This window comes from Blennius ocellaris, assembly GCF_963422515.1.
Source record: "Blennius ocellaris genome assembly, chromosome: 15".
NCBI classification, from domain to species: domain Eukaryota; kingdom Metazoa; phylum Chordata; class Actinopteri; order Blenniiformes; family Blenniidae; genus Blennius; species Blennius ocellaris.
In genome coordinates this window covers 20761490-20782987 of record NC_137664.1, presented here as the reverse complement: position 1 = coordinate 20782987, position 21498 = coordinate 20761490, and the positions used below count along the sequence as shown (strand labels likewise).

Below are 21498 nucleotides of genomic sequence, written 5' to 3'. Positions count from 1 at the left end.
CATGATGGGATTATTTATGCTAAAAAAAAAAAAAAAAAGCAAATCACTTGTTTGTGTTTTGGCGTCTGACCCTGCAGGATTCAGTCTGTCGTCAGTCACCTTGTTGCAGGACATTTTGGCCTTTTGCACATTGTTGAGGCACATTGTTGGACTTTTCAACTCAGTTTGGTGATTTAAATCACGTTCTCGAAGCCAAAATGTACTTTCGAAGCAAAGTGATGGACTGTGATGGTTTAGGCAGTACGATTAATTTAGTTTAGCCTGGAAATCTGTTGAGTGATGAAACTACATCACAACTTTTTGTAGCATTTCAGTTCACTTTAATTGCCTAATTCTTATTTTTAGTATACCTTGTTCTTTCTCCATGACAATATTCACAATATGTTTTGGTTGGGAAAAAAAAAACTAGATTTAAGCTGCAGCTCAACATTTGTGATGCAGTCTTAATATTTTGTTCTTGATCGCATGAAAAGGGTATAAAGCACTTGGTAAAACTATATAACCTTAAAGTATATCTTAATATAAACTGAAAGTATTTGTTGCAATAATATACACATATTCCACTACTTTCTTATGTATTTATTTATGTATTTCTCAAAGTATTGTATTTCTGGTTTATACAGGTATTCAGATGAGATTTGCCTGATTTGCAGAAGTGCTGTTTTATCACAATCCAAATAAAAGCATCATTGTAAAAGTGTAAAAGTGTAATACAGTTAGAGTTTGCCGCTCCAAGCCGACAAAATGCCTTGAAACCTCTGTGTTTATCATTTCTCCATTAATCTCTCGGATTTATAATGAAGCTTTCTGTTTCTTTCACAGAGATTATGAATGATGTCATCAAGAAGGTGAAGAAGAAGGGAGAATGGAAAGTGAGTTCATTTAAATCAACTTTTTAATCGATTGTGACCAAAATTGAGAGACTTAAAGGGGTGTTATTAGACAAAATTCACCTTCTCATGGTTTTCCAACAGTAATAATCATCCCCATACCTGGCATGACACCACAGAACTTAAAAAAGTCTGTCCTCTCTCTCCCTGGCTTTTTCATTTTTTAAATCAGAAGTCAAACCCTGTATAGTGTCATCGGTGGTTTAGCCAATCCCAATCAAGGTAGGCTCCTCCCCTTTGACTCCTCCCACAATCAGACAGCTGTGCTCTGGCACATGGCGCCATGAGAGGAAGTACTTCCTCCTCTTCCCAAGATGGACATGTGTGTCCATCTTGCCAGTCCAGCTCACACAGACACAGCAGATTCTGAATGTAGCTGCTTTGATCCAATATGCAAATGGAGGAAAATCAAGCAAAAGCTGGATTTGGGGAAATAAACTTTAAATGCAACATTTTTAGACTAATGAGACCATGTGAAAGTGTTCAAAAGCTGGATAATATGACCTCTTTAATAGAAATGTGGTTATATCTGGTAATAGTAGTAAATCAATACCTTTAGAGTTGAATTCCAGAGAAAGAAGAATGAAACACGATGAGGTGAGTGAAAGAGTCATAAATGACGTCTTCTCATCACGTCATCTTTTGTGTGTGTGTGTGTGTGTGTGTGGCCAGGCGCTGATCGTGGACCAGCTGAGCATGAGGATGTTGTCCTCCTGCTGCAAGATGACAGACATCATGACAGAGGGAATCACCAGTAAGAGTTGCTTCCTTCATCTCACACAGCTTCTGTCTGACAGGGAAACGCCACATTCACTTGTTTTTTTCCTTTCTTTCTTTCTTTCTTTTTTAACTTCTTCTAGTTGTGGAAGACATCAACAAACGACGAGAGCCTCTGCCCAGCCTGGAGGCCATTTACCTGATTACACCCACAGAGAAGGTACGCTGGGGGCGGAGCCAGAGATGGATTAGTGCGGGTGATGGTTGGGGATGGGTCGGGGGTTGGGGTGGTGGTGGTGGTGGTGGTGGTGGTGGGGGGGGGCTACAGCAACCATGTCAAGTAAGATTACAAAGCCTTGGTTGTGTTCTGGTGTTCGGAGCCACTGACCGAAGTGCTCCTTGTCTGTTTGTCGTCGTCTGTCATCTTTTTGGCGAAGCCTCTTACTCAGTGTTCTGCGACTGCTTACACAATGAGAACGTGATCCTCAAATCCTTAAAACACTTGACTTTCTGTACTTGTGTCCCGTCAGTCGGTCCACACCCTCATCGGGGACTTTAAAGACCCTCATTCAGCTAAATACAAGGCTGCCCACGTCTTCTTCACTGACTGTGAGTACACACAAAAGACGATTGTTTGATCTCCATTTCCTCGGTTGTTTTGTTCATGGAATATTATCAGTACCAGTTCGAGGAAGGATGCTAGTACTGCTCTGGAGTTCTTGACTACTTTACACTGTGATCATTAAAGATCATTAAAGAGCTCAAACAGTGTCTTTGTTTCCTCTGGGCAGTGTTTCCGTTGCTTCTGACTGATGTGCCCTGACACATCCACCGTCACCTGACGGCATCAGATATTTAAGTCCTGTTTAAAAGTTTTCTCTGATTCGATGTACAAAATTATATTTTGGGTTTTGGATTATCTTGAAAGAACAGCTGAAGATTTCAGGAATATCAGCAATGTTTCCAGCTTGCGAACATCTTCTCTGAGTCATTGAAATGACAATTTGATTGTTGAATTTCATCCCTCTGTGACTGAACACACATTTTGCTTTAAGATGAAAGAGAAAATTGAAATGTTGCATCTTTCAAAGATGAAGTAGTAACTGGTTTGTGTGTCCTCTCCCAGCCTGCCCGGATCCTCTCTTCAACGAGCTGGTGAAAAGCCGCGCATCCAAATCCACAAAGACTCTGACGGAGATCAACATCGCCTTCTTGCCCTACGAGTCTCAGGTGAACACAGGACTCTGTTAGAAAAATTGCTTTACTGCGATCGATCATTTAAAAAATATTGTTTAACCTCAGTTATCAGTTTTCAGGTTTCCATGGCGATCACTGCCATCAAGGTATTTTTTTTTGCCACTAAGCCTTTTCTCATTTATTGTGCCTTCAGACTGCCTGCAAAGCATCTTTGTGTTTTCAAGAACTCTATAAATTAAACTGATCGACCAACTCTTTTGAACCGAGGGTTGAATCATAAGCTTTTAGTAAAATAAATGACCGTCACTTGTTAGCTGGCACGTTTTGGTGACGTTCCTCAGGAATTTCACAGTCAAATATGTTTTGTTCGGAACAGTTACATCATCATTGATCGCTTATTGCATAAAAACAAACACTAATTACATTATGCTTCTTTCCAATTGCGAAGAATGATGCCATTAAAAAAAAAAAAAATCTACAAAAACACGTCAGAAAACAGTTTTGGATGCATCTAACGATATTTTACATTCACAAACACAGCACAACTTAATTACCTTCACCCACTAAAGTTAGAATAGAATGTTATGTTGTTTTTTGGGGGATTTATTGGTATGTATGTTACCAATTTTTTACAAAGCTCTTGACCCAAATTGCTGGAAATGTCCTGGGAGGGTTCGTCTTCATCGAAGGATGATTCCATTAAACTTTGAGAGCGATTGGTTCAAAGGTCAAGGTCGTATTTTCGTCGAAATCTTTGGCTGTGACAGATGATGTTAGGAAGGAGTGGCATGGTGGATCGAATAACCTTGTAATCTATTGGTTTCTATGGTGACACATGTGGCGTCGGCGAAGTTGGGCGCTGCACCGAGCGCCCGTTCCAGATTGAACACTGTAGCAGAACGTCGCAACCTGCTACGTGCTTTAAAAACAACATTAAAACATTGTCTATTGTGACAACGGTCCTCAAACTTTCCCTGCCTTGAGCGTCTGACCGAAAACGATGAGGTCGTTTCTCACATCAGCTCTGAAAAAAAACAAAAAGCTCAAACCTAAATTCACGCCCACATCTGGAGACTGCAATGGTGTTGGTATACTTCTGGTTTTGTCTTGAAGTTTGTTTTAGAACTTAAACCCCCTGAGTGACAGTGTCAGTAATGGAAATGTGCCGCTCGTTAAAATGTGCATTTGAGTTCTACTCAGTAATCAAAAGGGGGAAAATGTTTGAGAAACACGACTTGTACCCCCTGCTACTTTTACAAACACTGCCTCAGGAGTGCTTCAGTCACGCGGGGCTGTTAAAGCAGCTCAGATGTGTCACACGGTCCTAGAAACGACTGTCGAGTTGAAGTATTAATGCCAACAGATGCTGTCGGGCGTGTCGCTTTTGTGTTTGAGATTGAGAGAAAAGAGCGATGAAAGCCGAGCCGCTTCTTGTTTCTGTTTTGATTTGATTGTTGAGGCGGTGAGGAGGGAAGGAAGGATGTGGAGGGAGGAAATGGAGCCGAGGCGGCTGGGATTGATCAGGACAGGTGGGGGCGAGAGCGACGCTGACTGGGAGAGAAACGCCAGGTTGTTGGTTGTCGGAGGCGGGATGGAGGAAAACAGTCAGAGACAGAAGAGACAGAAGCACAGTCGTGTGGCGGCTCGTTGTTGCTGAGTCAGCGGTTGCTGTTTACAGCCGGATTGTTCCAGAAACATCTGGAACATCTTCCCCCTCCTACCTGCCTCCCCTCCTCCTCTCCCTCACGCTCCGTCCCTTTGCTTCATGTTTTCATGCCGCCATTCCGCCATCCCTGCTTTTGCACGTCGCTCGTTTTTGAGGGTTTTTTTTTTTCTTTCATATTTATATTTAGTACTTCCCCTCCTCCAACCATTTTTCACCCAAAATTCCCTTCCTCCCTCCTTCCCCCGCCTCCCCCCTCTCTATCTCCCATATCTTCACTTCTGCCCGTCCCTCCTGTCGAAAGATGCTGCCATGGCCCACAATGCATTGCTTCACTCCTGTCGACTATGATTAATTCAGAGTCAGTGGTTTTCTGCTCAGGGCCAATCGCTGTGTCACAGCCACCCCCCACCTCAAAAGGCCCGACGCTGCACTCCTGCCCCCAACTGGATGTGCCAGGACCTACACACACACACACACACACACACACACACACACACACGCCCACAAACACACAGTGGGCCGTGGCCTATAGCAACCGGGCTAGATTCAGGGACCCCTCTGCAGCGCTGAGGAGCGGTCATGTGACCAGGCACAGATGGGGTGGGAGGAGAGTGGAGGGACGGGGGAGGATGGAGGGATGGCGTTCATGCAGGAGGCGAAAGGCAAAGAGCCAAGGACAGAGGAGGAGAGGAGACAGGAAGCGAAGGGGAGTGAACAGAGGAGAGCGCAGAGAGGAGGAGCTGGGAGGAGGTGCAGAGAGGAGGAGGTGCAGAGAGGAGGAGAATGGAGGACAAGAACAGGAAGAGAGGGAGGGAAGCCAAGAAATGATGAAGTGTGAATGTTAATGATTGAATGAATGAGAGGAAAAAGAGAGCATTCAATAAATGGATTAAACTGTGTGTGTGAGGACAAGACTCCAGACTGCATTACAGCATAAAACATTACAAAACGTTGCATTACATTATCAAACAGTACATTAGATTACAAAGCATTCGATCATAAACATTGAATTTCATTGACAAAAACATGACATAAACCATTACATTACATTATATTGGATTAGTAATAAAAATTTGGCCCGTACCAATAACCAATATTCAGATTGCTGCTGTGGCCGATCTTGATATGAAAATCATCCCCCGGCTTTTGTAGTTACTGAAAAGTCGACGTAAGCAGTGAATTTGAGGTGATTTTCATGCAAAACATGTTCTTTTTTACAATTTACACCTATGACATATATAATCAAGCTATTTCCTGGTTATATTCATTTATTGAAATAGAGACTATTTTATTCATCGGCACAGATATTAGAAAAGCAGGAAATCGCCGTTCATAAAGAAAAAGCAAGCAAACTCACACGGGGTCTGTCATCTTAACCTTAGTGTGTGTGTGTGTGTGTGTGTGTGTGTGTGTGTGTGTGTGTGTGTGTGTGTGTGTGTGTGTGTGTGTGTGTGTGTGTGTGTGTGTGTGCGCGCAGGTGTACTCCCTGGACAACCCAGACGCCTTCCACAGTTTCTACAGCCCCCACAAGACCCAGCTGAAGAACCCGGTGATGGAGCGGCTGGCCGAGCAGCTGGCCACGCTCTGCGCCACGCTCAAAGAGTATCCCGCTGTCAGATACCGGGGGTGAGACTCTGCCGGGGGAGACGCGGACATATTTCCAATTGTCTTCAGATTTATATGGGACTGCTCATTTTGTATTCATCTCTCTCTTCCTGCGACGACCGCTTGTGTGTGGTTCCAGAGAGTACAAGGACAACGCCACCCTGGCCCAGCTGGTTCAGGACAAACTGGACGCCTACAAGGCGGACGACCCCACCATGGGAGAGGTGAGCTCATCACTCTCACTGTGTGTCTGTTCTTATCAACTCATACATGTATGGAATTGTGATATAATGCAGCGGTGGGTGATGTGTGTGTTTGCTTCCTCTTCCTCCGCAGGGTCCCGATAAGGCTCGCTCTCAGCTCATTATCCTGGACCGGGCGTTTGACCCCGTGTCCCCGGTCCTGCACGAGCTCACCTTCCAGGCCATGGGCTACGACCTGCTGCCCATCGAGAACGACGTCTACAAGTACGAACGTGTTTCACCCAAGCTGCACTCGGACACAAATCTCTTGTCTCTTTTGAATTAGGACAGAGTAGAGTCTTCGGCTCGAATATTATTTTTCTCCGAGTTCCACCCCTCTTGGAAAATCCACATCCTGATTGAAAATGCAATAGAGTGCAGAAACCGTGTGTGTGACACGGCTGGATCAGAGGTTTTAATCTCCTGGACCGACTGTGATTGTTGCTCAGGTACGAGACCAGCGGCATCGGAGACTCCCGTGAGAAAGAGGTGCTGCTGCACGAAGACGATGACCTGTGGGTGAGCCTGAGACACAAACACATAGCTGAGGTGTCCCAGTGAGTACTTCTCTTTATCCTTCATGTCATCTGTTGTCTGAGTGTGAGGATCTCCCATCAAACGCGCCTCTCATGTCTGGCTTTGTTCATCAGGGAAGTGACGCGTCAGCTGAAGGACTTTTCAGCCAGCAAGAGGATGAACACTGGAGAGAAGGTAGGAGCAAACTGACACCTCACACGACTGGGGAATACACACTATATTTACCCAGTACGTTCGGTACATTGAAAAAAGATTTATTTGTGAAAAGAAAAAAAAAAGATTAATAAAGAAATTTGAATTAAGTCAATTGAGGTGAAGAAATTATATTCTGGATGAATACCTGTTTGAAAAAGCATATATTTCATTACCGTAATGGAGTGTAGCTTATCATTTTCAGCCCTTCATATCAGGAACAACACCCCCCTCCCCCCAAACAAAAAAAAGGTTTCAGAATGTATTTACATGATTATATATTCAATAAAATATATTTATTTATTTATTTGTTTGTTTGTTTGTTTGTTCATTATTAATACTTTGAATGTTGTTTATGCTATGCAAAGTACTATTTGAAATATTATATTTAAGATTATATAAGATTCACCAGCTAATTTAGTTGGGATTTGCATTTGATTTGATTTTGTTTTGCTTTGTTTTGTTTTGTTTTGTTTTGTTGTTTTGTTTACAATAAAAAATATCAAACTAATATTTTCAACTGATTGAATACATTTTTGGAACAATTCTGGCATTTTTTGCCAATTTTTTTGATCATTTATTGCGCATAAAACTCCTGGAAAGTAGTAGAAACATCCACAAATGTTCCTCGTGTTATGAAGATTGAGTCCTGGCCTCTACACGATACTTAAAATACAAATGCAAATGAAATGATATTATTATAAAAGTTATTGTTGAAGATGTTCTGACTCAATCAACTTTTTTTTTTTCCCCCACAGACCACTATGAGGGATCTGTCCCAGATGCTGAAGAAGATGCCTCAGTATCAGAAGGAGCTCAGCAAGGTGTGTGTGTGTGTGTGTGTGTGTGTGTGTGTGTGTGTGTGTGTGTGTGTGTGTGTGTGTGTGTGTGTGTGTGTGTGTGTGCGTGCTCTGACCTGGTGTGTGTGCTCTGTTCCAGTACTCCACTCACCTGCAGCTGGCTGAGGACTGCATGAAGCATTACCAGGGGACGGTGGACAAGCTGTGTCGTGTGGAGCAGGTGAGGTTGTGTGTGTGTGTGTGTGTGTGTGTGTGTGTGTGTGTGTGTGTGTGTGTGTGTGGGTGTGGGGTATCCTTTAAAGTTTAAATCAAGTTTTTATGGCATTATTTTACCAGTCCGGCCAAACTCAAGATGAAATTCGACTGTTTGTGGCCATTCAACTGAAATGTATTTGACACCTTAATTTCATCTTTGTTTTCCTCTCCTTACACACAGTTTCCATTAAAAGGTGTTTTGTTTTTCTTTTCTTAGAGACAGACAACTCACTGAGATGATTACGTCGATTTTTGAGATCGTAAACTGTGACACTTTGCCTCAACACCTTGAAACTAAAATAGTGTCTCTCAGCAGCTACTATTGTCTGCTGTGTTTTTGGACTTCCTCTTCATCCTTTGACGTCTTATCTCGTCTTGTTGTGCTGCAGGACTTGGCCATGGGCACCGACGCTGAAGGAGAGAAGATCAAAGATCCCATGAGGGCCATCGTGCCCATCCTGCTGGACGCTAACGTCAGCACCTACGACAAGATCCGCATCATCCTGCTTTATATTTTCCTCAAGAACGGTGAGAAGAGGACGAGTGTTTGTTAAAACTCTGTGCTGCTTTGGGCTCTTCTGGTTTAATCAGCCCTAATTTGTGTTCTTCCTGATCGAGCATGTTCATCATATGGAAGGACTCGGTGGCAGTAATGAGTCGCTCTAGCACGCAGTTTGCTTTCAGTTTTCAGTTTCAGCACAGCAAACTGAATGATACCAGTAGAGATGACATCTATTAGCATTTTAAAGTTTTGAATTATGTGATATTTTTGCTCTGATCACTTGTTTAGATATCGACACCGACTTGTGAGTATCAATAAGTACTTAATGCATGAGAGGGAGATTGTAATAATATAAAACACACGGTAGAGTTTCAACAAGCACACTCTTAATCAACTAAATAGGCTTTGTTATTTCTGAATATTGGCATGTATTTGCATGTCCGAGACAGAATCTGATCACTAGAACAAACAATGTTTCAAACATATTTAGCGTGTTTAGATTTTTAATGACGTGACTTGGGCTGAAAAATGACTTTACATTGATGTGCAATATTAATAATTATGGACATGTTTTAACACGATCTCACAAGGGGGGAAGTTGATGTCCAAATTAAAACGGTGACGCTTCCACCATTTATAGATTTCAAAATCTAAACAGGAATAATTCAATCCCTTTTATGTTTGATTCTTTAAAATCTAAGTTTATAAATCATCTGTGTGTGTGTGTGTGTGTGTGTGTGTGTGTGTGTGTGTGTGTGTGTGTGTGTGTGTGTGTGTGTGTGTGTGTGTGTGTGTGTGCGTGTGCAGGCATCACGGAGGAGAACCTGAACAAGCTGATCCAACACGCTCAGATTCCTCCTGAGGACAGTGAGATCATCACCAACATGGCTCACCTGGGCGTCCCCATCGTCACAGACGTGAGACTTCCTCTTCCTCCTCTCCCTCCTCTCCCTCCTCTCCCTCCTCTCCCTCCTCTCCCTCTTCCAGATTCTTCTTTTGAACGGAAATGTTCAGATAAGCTCTCTCTCTCTCTCTCTCTCTCTCAATCACACCCTCCATTCCACTGTTGGTGTCCAGAGTGTGTGTACGAGCACGCTCAGTGTGTTCTTGCCTTGTGCTCACGCTCCTGGCTGTGCTTGCTTCTGCAGTCGACCCTGCGCAGAGGGAAGAAGCTGGACAGGAAGGAGCGCGTGAGCGAGCAGACCTACCAGCTGTCCCGCTGGACACCGCTGGTCAAGGACATCATCGAGGTGCGTGCACCAGGCGTCAACTGCGCATTATTTAATCCGTTGCTTTAAAGCGGAGAGCGGCTCTTCCAGCGGGCTGAGGAGAGGAAGTGTTCACAAAATAGGAGGAGCAAAAAATTTTGTTTGTTGAAATGTTGTTTTTATTTCTGTCGCACCGAATACAACACAGTCAAAAACTACCTTTTAACAGCACCGAGGAAGAAAGAAAGCATTGCTTATAGTTTAACCAGCAGGTTTTAAGCCAAAGCGAGGATGTGAGAACACACACACACACACACACACACATCAGCTCACCCTGTCTCGGTCTCCAGGACTATATTCAGCCTGGTGTTGGACGTCCTGGAGGTTGCTAAGAGACAATTGTGTCTAGAGCTCACAAAGGCCTCTTGCGGGGTGTGTTTTCTCCCGATGCAGGATGCTATCGACGATAAGCTGGACACCAAGCACTACCCCTACATCTCCACCCGCTCCTCGGCCTCCTTCAGCACCACTGCGGTCAGGTACGCCGCCTCGTCCGTCGTGGAATCTCAATACAGAAATGGAACGGGTCGATAGTAATCGGGGGAGAGTGATGACTCGGGTGGGTCAGTGATCGAGAGGAATTAGAAGAAGCGAGTTGACGCTGAACTATATTTAGATATTTAGCACGCGGCCTGAGGGCAGGGAAAGAGTCCGTTTTAATAAACTGATTTGAAATGTAAATAACTTCATGGTAGAAGTAAAATCAGCCTCAATGTTTGATGTTTGACTGACCTGGCCTGACAAATCCGTCCCCTCATTTATTTGATGTCCCACCTGATTCAACATATTTCAATGGTTATCGTGGGGTTTTTTTTGTAATTCCCTTTTTTGACCTCTGATAATCAGATGGAAAGAATTACTTGAGATTATTTATGTTTTAAACACAGAGACATGGATATAAATTTTTACATAAACAGACACCTATTGACCTGTGTGACCTTTAGGAGGAACCTACAAACACCTCCAGCTCCAGTTGTGTGAACATGAGAGTTCACAAAAAAAAATGACGATTCCAATCACACTATCGCAGTCTTTGTTTGGGGGTTGGGGGGAATGAACACCATACGTTGACTATTTGAGCTTTGGTGGGTAACGTGGGCCCCGGCTCTCCCCCGACAGTGCTCGGTACGGCCACTGGCATAAGAACAAGACCCCCGGAGAGTACCGCACCGGACCCCGCGTCATGGTCTTCATCATCGGCGGCGTGTCGTTCAGCGAGATGCGCTGTGCCTACGAAGCCACGCAGGCCAACGGGAAGTGGGAGGCCGTCATCGGTGAGTAGAGACGCGGGGGGAGGGGGGCGAGGAGTCGCCGGGTCGGCCGCGGACGCTTCCACTCAGAAACACACCGACGGAGGCCGCGAGGACGACGTGGGCGTGTCTCTTGAGTGGGCGTGTCTGAGAGGAAGAGCGATGGCTTGGTCCCGGTTCAGGAGCCACATCATGTGAAGGATGTGACGAAGACTTCTGGAGGCTGGAACTGTTTATTCAATCTGGCCTTCGGGTTTTCAAAAGCTTCTGAATCAGGACACAGCTGGAATTTATCAATGCAGTTAAAACACGAAAGGAGTTGACGTGAATCTAACCTTCCCTGACAGATTCTGTTCAAGTATGACGTGGGACCCTAACGCTGTTTCAGTTTGGTATTAGACTTTGTTACATCAAGTGGAAAGATTATCACAGGCAATGGGAATCACTTAGGAGATTTTACAGCTAAAATACGTAACACTTGAGTAATGCCTTTTTTATACACTAGGTGGTGACGGTGAGTCTCTTTAACTCAATGAGTTTTTGTTTTAGTCACTGCAACTATATAGCCTTATTTACTATTTAGTCTACCAGTATTGGCTCCTGCTTCTTCTTCACTTGTTGGACTGAATGCGCTCTAAAGTGGCTTTCTGCACCATCTTCTGGAGCAAACTGGTATTACACAGCCCAGGTCTTGCTCAGGAGTAACGCACATAGAGTCTATACTACATAATGCTTCTTTGTCTATTGATTGAGTTGGTTAGGAGGAGACACTAAAGTGACTCATGACACCATCTTGTAGTTAACTTTTTATCTTTGGACGACATCTCAATTGGGAAACACTGATCTTTTAAATATTCTGCATTCAAAATCAATTGTAATGGCCCTTAAAAACAGTTTTGTGTTTGGTGGAGTGGGTTTATCTAGTGTCGCTAACAAGAATGATGCTAGCCGATTCGGTCTAATTTGTAGTACCACTCTACACCAAGGGGTGGTGTATTGAGTCAAGCACTCATCTATGAGAAGAAATGTATAGAAGTAATGGTTAAATGCAACAACGACTGAAGCTGAAAGTAAGCAACAATTTACAGTCACATCTAGTTTATGTGAATCAAATCCAGAGTCTATTCTATAGGGATTCACTGCCACCTTGTGGTACCAAGTGGTATTACACAACTGAATTGGCCAGAGTTTTCTGGTTAACCTGTTCCGCTCGGGAAACTTTGTTTACAGCATTTTAAATGACTTTAATAGCAAACAGGCAGCTATTAACAATGATGTCAAGACAAGACAATGACTTGGTAAATGTTCAAGTTCTAAATTGTATATTTTCCAGCTTCATGATACCACGTTGTACTACAAGAGGGCGTAGTGAGTTGAAATGGTTCAACTGCAGATTACCCACATTTTTCCTGAGTGACTGAGGAAACTCGGACGCCAGCCTGCAATTTCACTCTTTAAGTGACCTTTAATCTTTTCCTTGTAAAAGATTGCAAATCAAGAACTTTCCTTCGCAAAAATATCAGTATTTCAACATACGTGAGTGAAGGTGAACATATGAGGTCAGTCAGACCGCACTGCAGAAGAAGTTTTAATTTGAAAGTGTGATCAGCGTTACAACCTGCCTATTGTGTGCAATGTGTTCTGTCCCTCTGTGCTGTTGATTCGATGTGTCAATGCTTTGCCAGCCAGTCTGTCTTATCAATGGAAAAGTGTCTCTGTTAGTTTCTGTTGTGCTCTGCTTCAGCTGTTGTCTTTAAAAACAACTGTTGTCTTTAAATTGCAGCCACGCCATGTCTTTTTCTGTGTCTGTGCGTCCATGTCTCTTTCCTTTTTCCCTGTCTGTGCAACATGGCGAGTGTGTGCGTGTGTGCGTGTGTGCGTGTGTGTGTGTGTGTGTGTGTGTGTGTGTGTGTGTGTGTGTGTGTGTGTGTGTGTGTGTGCTTGTTGTTGTTGTTGACCCTCTTCTTCTGTTCTCTTGGAGCGAGTGGGGGAAGGTGGGGGGCGTGGCATGTGCTGTGAGACGAGTGGTGAAGCCACTTCTGTTCCTCCGCAGGTTCCACCCACATGCTCACCCCCACCAAATTCTTATCGGACCTCCAGCACCCCGACTTCCGAGAGTCCACTAGGGTGTCCTTTGAGGACGCAGAACCCACAGCCGAGTGAGACAGAGACAGATTGGGAGGGAGGGAGAGAGAAATCACACAGAAAAAAGTAAAGGCAGCCGCACAAAGAAGCCCTTTCTGAACCTCCACAGCACAAGGGCTTCCTCCTTACTCCTCCTCCTTCTTCTTTGAACACGCAGTACTGTTTTTATGTGACCGCCCCCCCCCCCCCCCCCCCCCCCCACCCTCGTGTCCTTCAGGGATGGACAGCCCGACCCTCTCCTCACTGCATGGCCGGCTCCATCAGGCCGCCCTCAGCGCAGGCAAACATTCAAACTGCAGCTCCAACAGGCGTTTACACCCACACCTTCTGCTCCTCGGCTCATGTTTATGTAAAGTCCTGCAACGTTCACGTTTCACTTCGTGAAATAAAAGCAAAACATAACCCCCCCCCCACCTGTTACGATGCTGATGCGGCCATGCCTGAGGAGGTCGTGACCCCATCCCTGCAGCCTCCTCCCATCATCCCAGCTGGGTGGATTAAATCGCACACTTTTCACAGCCACCCAAAAGGCCCTTTTGAGCCAGATTTTAACACTCAATCCAGATTTAATCTACCCCCACATCCTTCTCAGTTTTTTCTGTGTAGTAACTCAGCCACCTTGATTTGTTTCTTTCAGGATAGATCCTTGAGTTGATGTTGGATTTTAAAGAAACATTTATTTATTTTTCTTTCCCTGTGTGTGTATACGTGTGTGTTTATTGTTTGTTTTTGGACTCCTGGTCCTTTGACTTTTTCCACTCAGCCCACCATCACATGCTCACATGGCTCATGACTCGTCTGCAGAGGGCGCCGGTCGTCAATACGTTGCCACTGCCATGGTGCCGTCAGGCTGCTGACACAGAGGGCAAGAGAGGTGGTGGTGGTGGTGGGGGGGTGGATGTAGATGGGGAGCAAAAGAAGAATGAAATTACCAGAAAACTGCCCTCTGTATCACCGCCTCCTCTTTGCGGACTCAGTCTGAGGATGTAGCATTGGTCCACCTGATATGCTTTAGCAACCTAACCAAAAACCAAGATGCCACTTCCGTCCCAATTTCATCCTTGACTCCAGTTCCTGACACACAAAACCTCATAACAACCTCATTGAAATTGTTCAATAAGATCTGTACCCAGTTTAGACTTAATGTACTCTTACCATCAGGAGAAGAGTTATGCTTTTTAATGTCTATGGATGATAACAACTAATAACTGTCGATGTTACAAAAAAAACAAAAGCGTGATCAAATCCTTGATGTGCTGAAGGGAAGGCACATTGTTGTCGGCTAGGATTACTCTAATAGTTCAAAAACGTGTCTTTGAAACGTAAAAATATTCGACACGTGTAAAAAGGCTGAAAACAAACTTCAACAGAAGTGTATTTACAATCTATATAAAAAATCTTTCTTCAAACAGACCATAAATGAGTACTAACTTTTAACTGCTTGCTGATATCAAGTACTGATATTTACTGATACCGATTACCGATACAGAATATAGATATAAATACTTATTAAATGCCATTAACCCTAAGTTATACTCCATATGACATGTCACACTCGCCCTGGTTGTATTGGGGATCTTTTACTAGTACCCCATGCATTATCAGACCCGATACTGGTATCGGTATAGGTGTATCCCTACATGAAAGTATTTATAACGCAGTCCTTATTTGAGGAATTTGACAAAAGCAGTTTCCAAGTTGTACACAAGATGCGTGAGAGCTAATTTAGTTGAGATTAGATTTAAAACTTCATTCCTGCAGCATCTCACCGAAAAACCCAAGTGCCTTAGAAAAGAACCAAAGATTATTCTTTGACCTTTCGTCTAAACAGGAGGAAATGTCGTCATTATGCAGTCGGGCTTTTACCAGTTTTCTGAAAACTCTTTTGGACAGACTTAACTATAATAACAACACACACACACACCCACACACACACTCCAGACACACTGCTGTTGTCCTGGGCATCCACCTCATTCATGACTAATCTGCTAAAGCGATATCGTTTACAAACCGAACTTTGTGGTTTCCTCAGCGGTTTCCTCACCAGCAGCAGTATGACTGCCTCCCTGCATACTGCTGCATCCAAACACCTCCTGAGCAAAATGGCCATCACTAACTGAAACAAGTCTTTGTTTTTGCTATGCTATTTTGGTCCAGACCTGGTCCTATCCAGTCGTCCTGTGGTTCAGGAGGCCCGACGGCGGGTTGTGTTTTCTGGGGCTTGAAAAGCCCACGAAGCTGTGTGTTTGGGGAACAGCAGAGAAGCAGGCCAGGCCCGTCCCGCTCCAAAACTCCACCGAGACCCTCCACCCTGACCCACGACTCACAATTCCTCACTACTTACAATGCCCGTACCTCCCTTAAAACCCACCTGGTGATGGGCTTGCCTCTTTCTCTCCTGTTTTGACCTCCGACTTCTTCCCATCTATACGATCAGGTCTGAAATGTAGGTAAAAGTAATCAAGTCAAACTGGAAGAAACATGCAGCTTTGCAACAGAAACCAACCGACCTATGTAGGTCCGATACTTTAGAGATTTGTTGAACAGGTGTGGAGGAGTAAATCAAACCGTCGTTGCCTCCTTTATGATCTGGCGCGAACGTCACAGTGTCGTCGGGGAATCTGGTAAGGCAGCGGCATAAATCAGGCAAAGTGTTTGCTTTACTCAAGTCCAGCACCTTTCAAGTTTGACCGTGTCTGAAATGTGTCTTCAGCTGTCTCAAAGGTTCATCCCTCTCTCATTACATTAGGACGATCAAGCTTTACATCTCGACTCACACCTACATGAGGCTAGTCAGACCCTGGTTTGGTAGTTCACCACCTGTAGAGACATGCTTCTCTCATTTTTTTCCCCCCGTAGTACCTTCTAGGTTTGCATGCCCGTCAAACTCACACATTCCGATTGGCTGTGCTCAGTGTGTACAGCTTCGGTGTTTTGCGGGTTTTCCTACCACCCCCCCCCCCCCCCACCTAACTGCTTCCAGGTCATACCAACTGTGTGGTGCCACCATCTCTGATCGGTGTTTCCATGATGTGCAGATGCATGTGACTTAACACACGATACTGACTGTATGTTTGTGGAATGAGAAACTGTAATCCAGCTGTAGGTATTGATAGGATGCATGGGTTTGTCCAGGATACAACATAGAAACCACTGTTCACATTAAAGTTTCATCAATGGGTCGTTCTGTGAGAATTCAACAGGATCCTCGAACCCAACCAGCTGACAAAATGTACCCAACAACTATTGAACAATATTTTCAAGGAGAAAAAAAATGAAAATGGAATATTTTAGACATTTTGGAGTATCCTCTTACACGATAAGAAATCTGTAGTTACTCAACGTGCGTACTATGTGATGTTAAGCAAGCTAGCTAATACCCAAAACAGTCTTTCTTTCAATAGAATTCCATCCGTCCATTTACTATGAATGCCGCTCCAAACTGTAGAAATACAGAAAAAAACAGAAGAAGGCACGTCAGTCGCATTCAAGATTCCTCGTACTCGAGAAATCCAACATCTCGCCTTAGTAAACCAAATAGTGTCAGTCGCTTCTGCAGCACGACCCGGAGCGTGTAGCCCGCCATGGTCGCGGGGTTATCTGGTCGACTGGCGGGGCGATGACATCATTGCCGCCAACAAATGTTGTTCATCCACACCTCAAATCTGAAGCGGCATTTTAAAATTTCTCCACTCAGGAACCCGTTTTAAAAACAACTCAGTTTTGAGGCCTAAGGCGGCGTGATCGACCGAAAATAATGCGGTTGCTTGAAATGGCGTTCTCTTGTGGACAGGGCCTGACATGCAACACACCTGAAACAATGAGGCTCAGGGTTAATCAAAGGAAAGCACACAAGATTAAATATACATCAGAGAGTAAAAAATACACAAAAGAGGGTAATTAGACACGATTGAACAACAAAGGAGCAGGGAACCATGAGGGGATTATATAAGCATTCACAACAACTAAACTGTGAAAGCGATGAGCTAAGAACTTGATCAGTAGCTTTTGGGTACATGAGCGTTATTGAAATCAGGTCATCTGATGATTTGACACAGAACTGAGAATATGAATCTGTGAACTCGCTTGTTGCTATTTTTATTTCTAAAAATGATCAAATCACCTGTTTTCTACTCACGTACAGTAAACATAGCTCACACGTTTTGACACCTGATCCATTGGAACTTGCCGACTAACCAGTTGTGATGTCATAGCTGTGGGTTGTTTCCACATTCATATTATTCGTAAGGCTGACCTGATCAGCAGTAGCTTTCATGGCAAGAGCTGAAAACACATTTTTTTTAAAAACCTGTTTCTTTCATGGCGTTCAGATCTAACATGCTCTCTGTGTGTGTGTGCGTGTGTGTATGTGTGTATGTGTGTGTGTGTGTGTGTGTGTGTGTGTGTGTTTTTTCTTTGTGCGTGTGTCCAGGATCGACCCACATCTTCACTCCCACCAGCCTGCTGGAGCAGCTCAAGGCCATGAACAAACCAGACGAGGAAGTGACAAGCTAAAAACCCTCCGATCACGTCTCTCTCTCCTCCTAACCTCCACCTCCCTCACCCCGCTACCCCACCCCACCCCCCCACCCCATTAATGTGTATGCATCTTGCTTGAGAAAACAAAACAAACGAAAAAAACAAACATCTTAGATGAAAGAAAAAAAAAAAGTCTATGTTATATCAAAGAATAAATCTGTTGCAAGTATTCTCATGTTTTACAATGGATGCAACTCAAATGAACTTATTTAAATATCACAAGAGAAGGCCATTTACAAGGGAAAGTACCAAAATGTAATATTGTACTGTATGCTCTGAAACCTGCTAGAATGTGTAAAACCTTTTCTCTCCTTTGTTCCTTTGGGTTTCCTCCTCCGTGTGACTTTTCTTGGAAGCGGCTGGAGGAGGGATGTGCAGCCCGAGAGCTTCATATTGTAAAATATTCCAGTCGCCATGCAATATGTGTGGATAAATCGACCCCCCCCCCCCACTCCGCCCATTGAAGATGTTCGTATTCAGTAGCATGCTTGGACTTGTGTGGACTGTTCCTGTGTTTGTGTCCAGTGTGGATGTTCCTGAGAGCTGCAGAGCGACGTGAAGCTGTTTCCGATGGACCGCAACTCAACCGCGAAACCTTTGTTTTGAGTATCAAACGGAGGAGTGGGTTGGAAACGCCTCTGCCGAAACGCAATATAATGAGTGGATCTGCTCCCAAAGACACTTAAAATGCAAGATTCTCGTGACGTGTAGTTTTCATTTCTCTGTGTTTGTTAACCAGCAGCCTCGACTGACTGTATATAGAAACGTTCACTCAAGCGTGAGATACTGAGTTTCGGGCCGGAGGACGAGCGGAGCTCTCCAGAGCGAGTTCCAGGCCTCCTGGTGACCGTTTGATACTCACAACAAGTTTTCAGTCCATCGGTTGAGTCGAGGTGCAGAAGCGAATGAGCTCTGTTAAAAACAATTAAATAAAAAAATAAATAAAAAATCCAGAATCGTCCCTCCTCCGGCTGCCCAGACTGTAAAGTATTTCCTTTGTTCCTTTCTCTGGAGAGACGTCACGTTTCAATGTGGAAAAGGCCGTTGCTTGCTGATATTTACTGATTATCTTAAAAAGGGCCACTTGTATTTCAGTATTGTATCCTGTCAGATAAACGTCTTTTCATTGGTTAGTAACGATGTTTCATTGGGCCATGCACTGAGTAGTGTCGTGTATCTGCCATATGTTGCTGTTTTAGCGTCTCACTGTTGACTGGTGATATTTCTGACTGTGAAGTAGTGATATTTTTTCCTTTTTAACAATGTGAAGCCGCCGTGTTCGTGATGTTTTAGCCGTAGCTGTTAGTGGTCAACCCGGAAAAAGAACTAATATCTATATTTTCTTTGTCCGTTTCCTCCTCTGGTGCAATGTAAACCTCTTCAAATGGTGAATGGCTTTGCAAGAGACAAAAAAAAAGAAACAACTTAAGACAACTGCAGCCACTTTTCTTTCCTCCCTCTTCCTCTTCCCTGGCCAAACAAGTTGTATATTGCACTATGACGCGTTTTCTGTGATGCAAACGCTTGAGTTTGTGTTTACCTAGTTTTTCTATTATCATTTGCTGTTGTATAGGTTTCCTCTGTCAGACCGACTTGATTTCTATCAAAGTTATTTATGAAGAGAAAAATAATAACTGCAACGTTAGTCCGTCCTGAACCTGTCTAACTTATTGGGATTGTATGTTTGCGAGTGTTGAAGCACAAACAATACTTCCATGTGTTCCTAATATGTACCAAGGCTGTCTAATAAATTGGCTTCCATTATGCTAAAGGCTGCACGTTGTGCGTGAGCTGTGTTAAGTTACTTCAGATGTAACCAGTTACTTTCTAACTATCACCATGTAGACATATCTTACTAAGATAAGAGGAAGCAGATAATAACTATTTAAAACCCTGAATGCTAATCACAGTTGCTGTGGTTTCAGGTCAATGCAGCTCACAGTGACACAATTATTCTTCCATTGTTATTAATAATAATAATAATAATAATAATGTTTTATTTGTAAAGCACTTTACACTTTGGAAAACCGCTCAAAGTGCTATGAGACCGGATAAGATAATAAAAACATACAAATGAAATAAAGATAAGATCAGATCAAAGTAGCCGTCAGTGTAACGAGGGAGGATTACGAAATATGAGCGTAAAAGAATACTAATAAGATGAAAAATAAAAGTTGGCCTGAACAAGGCTGGTAAAAGAAAAGTTACAAGCCTTTGCAAATAGAAAGTCTGGAGCTCTTTCCTGAAACTGTTTACAGCATATTGTTCTCTATACATGTACCGGCATGTGGCTTCATTACAAGAACAAACAACACCAACTAGTGGCCTGACATGCTCACTACATCATGTTTCTGCCGTTTCCGTGTAAAACGACATCGTTGCCTAAAATGCTGGCGTGCAAATGTGAATCTTTTCGAAAACGAAAATGCAATAACTGCGTTCTCACCTTAATCCAGGGTGAGAGAGGCGTTGCTCCACATATTAAAAACAAGTTTAGTAAAATAATAACAGAGCTGCTTTTAATCTTAAAACTAAAGAGTGTGAAAAGAGAGAAGCTCTGCCATGTGTGATAAAATAAACTCACTAAAACTTCAGCCATTGTAACTGCACTGCTAATTTGTTCGGTTAAATACACATTAGTGCCCAAAGAGTTTGTGTGACAGTAATGAATTTCTTTTAAAAGCGTCATTCAAAACAATACAGCACTTCATTAGTTTGTTAAAATAAACATTTTCACTTTTAATTGGCTCAATAGGAAAAAAAAAACAAAGGTATAAAACAATTCAAATAAAAACATTAGAAATGAACAAAGATTCCCTCAACAGCTCTGTTGTATGTTAACAAACATCATGGGTTATGTATTTAACATTAAGTCTGACAACATTTGGCATCACACACTAAACTAAATCACACACACAAAATGAGCTACAACACAAAACAGATTTCACTTGATGCAGCTTCTCGGGTTGTTTGTGCCACACGAGCCCAAACACAGTGTTATATCACCAGTGTGGATCTTCTACAGCACGAGGAGAACGTTTCTACAGCAGGTAAAGTAACACTGGACGTCATTTTCACTTCGCTCCAAGCTATAAATCAGGGGTGTCAAACAATGAAGCCTGTAACAAGCTCCAATCCAAACAAACAACCAAGCTCATTGTAAAAAACTATAAAGAAAACTTATCAGTCGTGTTGCCATAGTGACCTTGTTGCTATTAAAGTAGCCTCAAAGCCATGCAGTCAGTTTGTAGTTGTACATTTCACTGTGTTTTGTAGCAGAAGGTTTCATTAAAATAAGCTTCATGTTGTAATAATTTTCCACAGTAATTATCATTACAACATTTTCATAAAGCCTTCTCTGCACCACAACAAAGGAAGACTGTTAAAATTTTCATTTAAAGCTTGTTATGACACTATTTTACCGGTCCGGCCGGCTCAGGATGGAATTGCACTGCATGTGGAAAATGAACTAATGTGTGTTTGACACCCCTGAATTTTAAAACCAGCCACAGACTCAAACGGCTACAGATTCTTAAAGAGCACATTTCTGTACAGCAGCAGGTTGACGATCACTGTGATCGCTGCAACATCGAAAGCTCTGTTTCCACCGCACAAAAAGTGCAGGGATGGAATGGTACGGTCCAGTACGGTTCGGGTTTCCACCTCAAGAATTGCGGATGGTACCGAAACAAC

At 43.4% G+C, this 21498-nt stretch overlaps 1 protein-coding gene across 2 annotated transcripts in view; it reads left to right on the top strand.

Moving 5' to 3' along the window:
- Nucleotides 1-19553, top strand: part of stxbp1a (syntaxin binding protein 1a) — a gene marked incomplete at its 3' end in the record, with an annotated part of 35818 nt that extends 16265 nt beyond the window's left edge. The window contains exons 2-19 of one of the 2 annotated variants that reach the window (XM_080510019.1): nt 823-872; nt 1563-1644; nt 1751-1827; nt 2138-2216; nt 2734-2837; nt 5948-6096; nt 6215-6299; nt 6412-6542; nt 6767-6874; nt 6968-7028; nt 7805-7870; nt 7986-8066; nt 8491-8629; nt 9411-9520; nt 9752-9853; nt 10265-10350; nt 10991-11145; nt 17699-19553. In XM_080510019.1, coding sequence (XP_080366145.1) covers nt 823-872; nt 1563-1644; nt 1751-1827; nt 2138-2216; nt 2734-2837; nt 5948-6096; nt 6215-6299; nt 6412-6542; nt 6767-6874; nt 6968-7028; nt 7805-7870; nt 7986-8066; nt 8491-8629; nt 9411-9520; nt 9752-9853; nt 10265-10350; nt 10991-11145; nt 17699-17781 — 1748 coding nt within the window. Of the gene's footprint in view, nt 1-822; nt 873-1562; nt 1645-1750; nt 1828-2137; nt 2217-2733; nt 2838-5947; nt 6097-6214; nt 6300-6411; nt 6543-6766; nt 6875-6967; nt 7029-7804; nt 7871-7985; nt 8067-8490; nt 8630-9410; nt 9521-9751; nt 9854-10264; nt 10351-10990; nt 11146-13174; nt 13285-17698 lie in introns of those variants that run through there. The other variant, XM_080510018.1, reaches the window with a different exon arrangement.
- Between the last annotated feature and the right edge of the window lie 1945 nt (nt 19554-21498).